The sequence below is a fragment of the Leucopleurus acutus genome (assembly GCF_964270905.1).
Source record: "Leucopleurus acutus genome assembly, chromosome: 14".
NCBI classification, from domain to species: Eukaryota; Metazoa; Chordata; class Mammalia; order Artiodactyla; family Delphinidae; genus Leucopleurus; species Leucopleurus acutus.
The window spans coordinates 33,936,651-33,945,428 of record NC_139156.1 but is presented as its reverse complement, the minus strand read 5'-3'; the positions used below and the strand labels follow the sequence as shown (position 1 = coordinate 33,945,428).

General features: G+C 49.4%; 1 protein-coding gene across 1 annotated transcript; it reads left to right on the top strand.

Moving 5' to 3' along the window:
- Positions 1-2,469: 2,469 nt before the first annotated feature.
- On the top strand, positions 2,470-8,232 carry HHEX (hematopoietically expressed homeobox). Its single transcript, XM_082853927.1, has 4 exons — positions 2,470-2,860; positions 4,974-5,152; positions 5,350-5,400; positions 7,118-8,232. Exons 1-4 carry the CDS (start codon positions 2,497-2,499, stop codon positions 7,328-7,330), a joined length of 807 nt encoding a protein of 268 aa, XP_082710053.1. The 5' UTR covers positions 2,470-2,496; the 3' UTR covers positions 7,331-8,232.
- The last annotated feature ends 546 nt before the right edge of the window (positions 8,233-8,778 follow it).

Here is an 8,778-nt window from a genome sequence, read left to right as displayed (position 1 = left end):
ATACATATACACATATGTATATATTTGTGTATGTGTATCAATTTGAAAGTAAGTTGCAGATTCATGACCCTTCACACCCAAATACCTTAGCTTGTACCTCCCAGAATAAGGACATTTCACCCACAATACCAATATCACTCCTAAAACAATGAACATTAATATAATAATGTCACCTAACATACAATCCCTATTCAACTTTTCCCTATTATCCCCCTAAATGTCTTTTAGAGCTTAAAAAAAATCCAGAATCCAATCAATTGGGGCGATACTATGAGACCTTGTGAAAATCCTCATCCTCAACAATGTTTCACTTGATGGTTCTGGATGATTCTTGAATGAATTAATACATTTTCTGATTTTATCAATGTTTCTACATTTGTTAGCTAGCATTCTTCCAGCCTTACCATCTACCATCCCTTTCTCTCTCTGAGTATCACTGTGAACAGTAATACTATGAACTCTTCTAATCCATAGTTTTGATGCTTAAATTACCCTAAATTTGGCCAATGGAAAACCCTTCAAGCCGGTTCCTGTTTTCTGTCTGTGGTTTCTGGCACAAGACACCTGGAGCTCACCTTGTACATGTCCTGCCCCAGACCTAGAATCAGCCACGGCTTCAAGGACCTACTTACACGATGAATAGGTCACACATCCACATAGTTCAATTCTCCAAAGAGTCACAAAGTGTACAGTACATTCTCCCTCCATCTCCACCTCTCCCTTCACAGACAGCAAATGTTATTACGTTTTTGTGTATCCTTCCAGAGATAGTTTGTATAATAAAGGCACAAATATTCTTACCTTCTCCCAACGTTTTAACTGAAACATCGTCAGATTTTGAAAGACGCCTATGACCCCAACCCAAAAAGGTCAGAAACCTTTAGGTTAAGCCCTAATTGTTTCAGATGAGAAAAGCTCAGGGAGGGTGACTTGAAAAGTTGTACTGAGGATACTCACATGTTATTCCCTGGACTTGAAATGTTAGTTCCTCTCTAGGCTCCTAGACACCTACTCATTTTTCAAACATCACTTCCTTGAGGAACACTTTCTCTTCCTTAACACATCTCCCTCACCCAACTAGGTGGTGTCCGCTTGTTATAAGTTTCAGGTTATCACATACTTCTCCTTCCTAGCACATATATAAGTCAGTGTATTAAAATTTGTTTCCTGCCACTGCGAGGACAGGAACTACATCTGTTCACTGCTGGCACACAGTAGTTGCTCAACAAAAAAAGTGCGGACTGAAACTTGAACTCAGGCCATCCGGCTTCCAGCCCACTCTTCCTACTGCCTTCCCACTGCAGTCGGAGAAATAATCCCAAGATGTAAATAAAAATTCTCAATAGAAAAAGCCGGGAAGTTTTTTCATTTCCACGATTAATGGAGGACCTTGGCAGAAACCGCTCACCGCGAGGTGTGACGGCCGCAGGAGGGCGTCAATCAAGAAAATGCCCCCTTGCCCCGCAGGCGAGTGGAGCCGCACAGAGCTGAGGCCACACCGGGTAGCGCGTCACAGCTTCAATAGCAAACACGTGCAAAAAAGGGAAAGCGGGGCTGCGCGCAGCTGCGATCCCCCAGGACCCGGGGATAGGGGACAGGGAGCAGCCCCCACTGGGTCAGAGAAGACTGCACAGCTTCTGCCTGGCGCCGTAGGATCCAGGCCTTCCCTTGATTCCTGCCCGAAGGGACTTCTGCCAGCGTCCCCGGGGAAGTGGCTGAGTCCCGGAGCCCACAGATGAAACGGGCTAGAGAGCAAGAGTCCGCAGCACCTTAAGTCTAATCGTCCTTACCACGCTGGGACGCAGGCAAGGGCCGTGGATCTCTCTCCTTGGAGTTGCCCCAGGAACCCAGGGCACTCTCTCCCGCTACGAGCACTCCCGAGACGCCCAGGGCAACAGCCAATGCTACCGTTACTCCAGGGAGCGCGCTGACCACGGAGGGTGCTCTCAGGCCTGCGAAGGCGCGGCCCGACCAGGGGCCTCTACGCCTGCGGGCCCCGAGTCCAGTCGCCCTTTGCCTGGGCCTGCTACCTCCTCCCCGGTTCCGGGCCTGGACCAGTGCCCCCGAGTTTCGGCGGAGATGCCTCGCCGCCGGGGCTAGGGCCGCTTGAGGCCGCCTTCCAGCCAGCTGCGTGCCTCGCGCCTCGCCTGACGGACGCGGCCCTGGGCTTCCTTCGAGGGCGTCCCGAGGCAGGGTGCCTGGAGCCCCGAGCGTCGGCGGCGAGGGTACAGCCGGGCTTAGGGTCCTAAGAGCCTGGGAGCAAGCGCGTCCCAGGGGCGGGGACCTCGGCCGGCGGGGGCGGGCCAAGGGTGGGGGCGGGAGACGGCTCCGGGGGCTCCGCGCCATTGGCCGCAGGGCCCAGCGGCAGGAGGGGGCCAGAGAGCGCGGCCCCACCCCGCAGTCGGCAGAGCCTATAGCCGGGAGCGCGGAGCGCCGATAAATGTAGCGCCGCGGCGCGGGCGGCAGCTCTCCGAGGGCCCGGAGCGCGGCGGAGCCATGCAGTACCCGCACCCCGGACCGGCGGCAGCGGGCGCCTTGGGGGTGCCGCTGTACGCGCCCACGCCGCTGCTGCAGCCAGCGCACCCGACGCCCTTCTACATCGAGGACATCCTGGGTCGCGGGCCCGCCGCGCCCACCCCCACGCCCACGCTGCCGTCCCCCAACTCCTCCTTCACCAGCCTCGTGTCCTCCTACCGGACCCCGGTATACGAGCCCACGCCGATCCACCCCGCCTTCTCGCACCACTCCGCCGCCGCGCTGGCCGCCGCCTACGGACCCGGCGGCTTCGGGGGCCCTCTGTACCCCTTCCCGCGGTCGGTGAACGACTACACGCACGCCCTGCTCCGCCACGACCCCCTGGGTAAGGCGGCCGGGGTCATGGCGGGGCCGAGCCCGGGCGGCGGCGAGAAAGGCGCCACCCGGCAGGTGGCAGCGCCCAGGAGGCGGCGGGGGCGGAGGGGAGGCAACAGAAAGTTGTGGCAAAAGCGATTGAAAAGCGGCTGTCGGGCGCGCGCGGGGGACGGCAGGCGCGGGCCCCGGCGGCGGGCAGCCCAGTCTGCCCGCACCATGACTCAGATTGGTTTTCCTGCACCTTGCAGGCGTCGGGGCGCGCGGGCCCGGGCCGGACCTCGGGCGCTGCCGCTGGGGCCGGCAGCTGGAGGAGTCCTGGGGTCGCGTGTCGCCCGGGTGGGCTCCCTTAGCTGGAGGGACTGGGAAGGGAGAGCCAAAGCGCCCCGGGCCGCCCCCGCGGGGCAGGGATAGCTGCCGGGCCGGGGTGGTTACGGGGCTGGACCTGGTTCAACAAGCTTGTGCAGTGAAAGAGCCTGACCCTTTCCGTTCATACAGGAAATCTTGAGTTCTCGATAGGAGTAAATCTGGTTTCAGAAGCTGTTAAGTGTTTTCCTGGCTGCATGAAGCAGACCCTTCCCCCGGAGTAGTGCACGCTGCTGATTATTTTATCGACATCCTCAATACAGACAAATTCAGGAAACACTCGACTTCTGATAGCCGGGATCCGTTTTTCTGATATTGTTCATTTCCTCTGTGTGGGATGTGACTTTATGGCAGCTAAAATAACCAGTTGCTTCCCTTTTTTTTTTTTTTTTGAGGCTGTTTTGCCCCAGTCTGAATCCTGACGTAAGCAAAATCTCGAAAAAACAACATTGCCAACTTTAAAAGCATTTAGCGCAGGCCTGCAGACCCACGGACAGACGGACGGACTGACCCACACGTCTTTGGAATAGGAAGGGCAGCGCGGACACGTTGGCCGTATAGAGTTTGCGGGACTTGTCCCCTCAGCGAGTGGCCTAAGAAATAAGCCACCCGTGATCTGCACTCCGGGTGGCCCTTGGTGCCCCCGGCTAAATAAAACGGGGCTCCTTGCCTTGGGCCACCAGGGTTTTAAAATCTACTCTGTTATTGGCAGCCTCTGCAGGCACCCTGGAGACAACTAACATATTAATTAATTGACATTTTAATGTCATCAGTATTATGGTGTGGTCCCTCACTCAGTTCTCCACCTTCCTTTCTCATCGCTAGAGAGATTTGGGGGGGATTATATTTTAGTTCTTTTTTTTTTTTAAGTTATTGTGTTTTTGATTCCATTCCTGAGGGTTTGATGGCGCAGGCCCGGTGCGGCTCTGTTTGCCTTCTGGGCCGGAGGGGGACCCTCAGCCAGGCCGGGCCTGGGGGCAAACGTTTTCACAGAGCGCGCCCTGGGTTTCCTTGGGTTACTGCTGGGACTGTGCAGGAGGAAGCAAAGGGTTTTTCGAGATAGACCAACAGGAAACACATTGACGGAAATGTTGCCATAGCCCACGGGGTGGCTCTAACTGGCCGCCCCCACCGGCCGGGTGTGAAATCAGAGGAGGCCCGGCGCCCTCCAGCCAGGATGGGAAGCTCCACGCGCCCTGAAGCTTGCTCTTGGGCCGGAGGGCTTCCGTTGTAGCCAGGCCGCTGGACCCTGGTAGCAACGCCTTGGCTAGTGTGACAGGCCCACTCTTCCCCAGCCTAACGGATATTTGGAAAGTGCAGTTCACCAAGGGAGAGGACCTCTCTGCAGGCCCTCTAGACTAAAAAAGTTGTGTATAAATTTTGAGAGCGACTGATTAAAGAGGGTCATGGTATTTTAAGCTCAACCTAGAGTCGGTGTTCTTTTGGGGATCAAAATGATTGTATCTAGCCATGGGTGTGATGGTGGTGTGTGTCTTTGAGCATACACGTGTGATCTTTGTGCACATGCCGTGTAGATGTGTGACTTTGGATGTTCCTGTGTCTGTGGGTATGATGTGTATTGGTGGGAGCGTGTTGGGTCCACGTCTCAGGGGGTATACGTGAATGTGTCTGCTTGAGTGTCCCGTAGCCTCCCCTCCCATTATTTGTCATCCCCAGTGCAGGCAGGGCCGGGGTGGGCCACGCCGCTTCAGGGCCCTCACTAAGAAGCGGCCCTCACTAACCGTCGCTTTTGCCCGCAGGCAAACCCCTGCTCTGGAGCCCTTTCCTGCAGAGGCCTCTGCATAAAAGGAAAGGCGGCCAGGTGAGGTTCTCCAACGACCAGACCATCGAGCTGGAGAAGAAGTTTGAGACCCAGAAATACCTCTCCCCGCCCGAGAGGAAGCGTCTGGCCAAGATGCTGCAGCTTAGCGAGAGGCAGGTGAGCTCGCTCGCGGGGCGCAGGCAGGCTCCTGGGGCGTGGGTCGCGGGGCAAAAGGGAGACAGTGGAGCCACAGGGAACTTTGGCACGCCTGGATCGCTGTTTGGCTCAGCAGCTCCTGAACGGCTTCTCCCCGCCTCCCCAGGTCCCTCGGGATTCTGGGCTCTTGGCAAGTTTTCTTTCTGTCTTTCCTGTAGGTCAAAACCTGGTTTCAGAATCGACGCGCTAAATGGAGAAGACTAAAACAGGTATTGACATGGCTCTGTTTCTATGGAAATAAATATTTTTATCATGTTATCTCAATGCGAGGCCTGTTACAGGTTGTATGCAAAAGTCATTTGAGGGACTATTTAACCTCTTCACCTTGATTAAAAAGGCAAATAGTCCTGCTGAAATTCAGGATGAGTTGTTCAGGCGGCAGTAATGCTAAAAGCACCTAATGCGGTTCCTATATCAATTATGCTTGGGTTTTCACACACTGGCTAGTAAAACTCCCAGCTAATTGTTTTATAAACCCCATATGTTGTTTATCTAATTAACGCAGGAAAGATAAAGTAATTGACAGTAAATGACTTAAGCAGTTATCTTTGGGAGAAAATTGTTTCTTTTATTTACACAGCCACAATAAAACTAGGCAGAGCTCAAGGGTAAATATAAGGAAATAAACACTTTTAAGTCTTGTTTGCACTGTTTTTTAGAAGAATTAAATATCAAAGTGTTAAAAAATTATTTTCCCTCTAATTCTAGCTCTTAAAATGAATATAAAAACAGTAAGAGAATATCCAAGCCTGTTTGAAAGGCAGCTTAAACTTTCTAAGTCTTTCTTCCAATGACCTTGTTACGCAATATGTGATAAAAAGTAAAGGCTAATTCAGTTTTTAAAGAAGCTCTGTTGACTTAAAGCTAAAGATTTGTTTTTGATGTCCTAATCTGGATGTCTTCTCCAAAGTTATCTGACAAATGCTGAATTTTTCATTTGCCAGTCTATATACGGTTTATAATAAATGAGATATTTTTGAAACAATAATGAGTGGGGAAATTGAAAGCAGCGTGCATTTTAAAATTTAGCGATAAATTTCAGATTCCCTCTCAATATCTGATCTTGTGACTTGTTACATAGTTGTAAGCTTGGTAAATCTATTATTCTATAGTCTTGCTTTAGAAAAAAAAACTTTAGCAGTATATCATATTTCTTCATAGTGTCTATGTGCATTTTAGACAAAAACAGGATTAAAAATTTACTAACTTATTTGGTTCTTGGTCAAAGGTAGTTTACCAGGGACTTTAAAAACAGTGGTTCCTATGTAATATGGGAATATTTTCCAGAAATTTCCTCCAGATTTTAAGTAAATTATATTTGTCTCTCTTTCCAGTTAGCAACATTCTTCCAGTTCTGCATTTTTTCTTTGCCACGATTGTGTAACTTGCTACACATATTTATGTGTGTATATGTTTGTGAACTTACTCCAGAAAATGCATAAAAAAAGGATTCAGTCTAATAATTTTGAAACTTTATCCTTAATTCACTATTTAGCGTTCATATTTTTTAAATGTCTGAAGACTTTGTTAATTGGCAAGGTTTAAATATTTGAAGAATAAAGATAGTGTGTATCTGTAGTGATCTAATTTCTTTTTCTCCCTAAACTTTTAAGAACCTTGAGACCATGGGTCTGGGCTGGAGTTAAGCCTTCATTTGACATAACACATTTACATTTATATTTGTGATTGGTGGTTCTTATCTGGCAAGAGTATAATCTTTCTCTGAATATGACAGGAATTTTATTTCTTCCAAAGTGAGAAAGAAGCACAAGTATGTATTTTCTGAATAAAAATATTATACCTGAAAGCAGTTGATAAGCTAAGAATTAAAAAGATGGTAGAAGATGAAAAGACATTTGATTTATGTCTCTCACTTCTTCATATCTCATGATCCCACCAATCTCCATTTTCATCCTCTTCATTCAGGAGAACCCTCAAAACAATAAAAAAGAAGAACTGGAAAGTTTGGACAATTCCTGCGACCAGAGGCAAGACAGTGAACAGAATAAAGGTGCTTTGGATAGCTCTCAATGTTCGCCCTCCCCTGTCTCCCAGGAAGACCTTGAATCAGAGATTTCAGAGGATTCTGATCAGGAAGTGGACATCGAGGGTGATAAAGGCTATTTTAATGCTGGATGATGACCACTGACATTGGCATGTTCAGAAAACTGAGCTTTGGAATAACATTTGCTACAGAAAATCTCCATAGATGAACCGGAAAACTATATGAGAAAGGGAATCAATTTTGGGTATTCTGGAAACCTAAAATGTGTGGTGCACTGGCTAAATAACAAACACATTGAAACGTTAATTTTGACTTAAATAGTTTATGAACTGATTTTAGATTGTATGATAAAGGGACTCTTCACTGATTAAATTCACCCCCTTTTTAAAAAGTAACTTGTTTTTTCTATTTATAAAAAGTAATTTTGAACTTTTTTGTTAAATTTTTAAGTTATAACTTTAAAGATTTTAATAGGAATTTCTTGAATGATTTTTCTATAACCTGTTTCTACATCCCACTTAATGGAAAAGTAAAGGGACATCCCAAATCCAGAGGTATGCCTTGGAAAGGGGGCCCACAATTCAGGCAGCCTTGTAATATTTTAAAGGAAACATTCCTTACTTTTTTGTTACATTCTTACACTGCTGCCTTAAATCCAAAACCATCTCAGAGCTCTTGTCTCGGGGATGTATGTGTTCTTTTCGTCAGAGAGATAAATAATCAATATAAGTTGATAATCTTAAATGCTTGTTTTGCACTGTCACTTAGAACCTGTTTGACCAAGGTGTTAAGGGGATAGTACAGTCCAGTTCAAGCAGAGAAACTGACTCATCAGTGACTAAAATTAATCACAGATGAACTAGAAGTAGCAGATTAATTAAATGTAAGTAGATTGTAGATATTGTGTTTTATATTAAACAGTGTTTATAATGTGTGTATATATAATTGTTCACTGTAAAAAAGACATGGCCAAAATGGTTTGTTTGTTTTTTTTAAATGAGTAACTTGTATATAAAATAAATCCGCCGGTGGGATGACTGACCTCTTTGGACCTCTCATTCTTCGATTAAAACAAACCCACACCTTTTCTTCCAGCGCCTGGGGTGACTGGCGCGGTGCTGGGCGCTGGGGCCGGGGCTGGGGCGTGGGGTCCGGCGCAGGAGCGTCTGGCGGTGCGTCTCGCCGGCGCTCCTGCGGCTCGTGGCTCCTGGCGTCCTGGGGCCGCGGTTCTGGCGCTGGCACCTGAAAGGTAGATGTGAGCCTTTCCCCGGGAGTTTGCTGGGGGTTGGCGGGGGACGGGGAGTGGTGTGTGTGTGTCTGAAGCAGCGGAGGTGGCTCCCGCCAGCAGACCCCGAGCCCCGGGCGCGCCAGGCGGCGGGAAGGGAAGAGCAGCTGCGCCGCGGCGGAGCGCGGGGGCCACCGAACGCCATCGATTCACCTTGGCTGGCCGGGCAGCCCGGGCCGCCGTCCTTGACCCGCGTGAGTCAACACTGCGTCATCCTTTGGCTGCCGAGCCCGGGTTGGGGGTCCGCTTAGGGGGAGGGGAGTACTTTGTGTCAGGACAGCGGTTCTCCCTCTTCAG

Excerpts from the sequence above, each read along its gene's own strand:
- HHEX (XM_082853927.1), top strand. The coding sequence starts at position 2,497 with ATGCAGTACCCGCACCCCGGACCGGCGGCAGCGGGCGCCTTGGGGGTG. Across the intron at positions 2,861-4,973 it reads GCTCCGCCACGACCCCCTGG|GCAAACCCCTGCTCTGGAGC; the intron begins GTAAGGCGGCCG and ends TTTTGCCCGCAG. Across the intron at positions 5,401-7,117 it reads AATGGAGAAGACTAAAACAG|GAGAACCCTCAAAACAATAA; the intron begins GTATTGACATGG and ends CTCTTCATTCAG.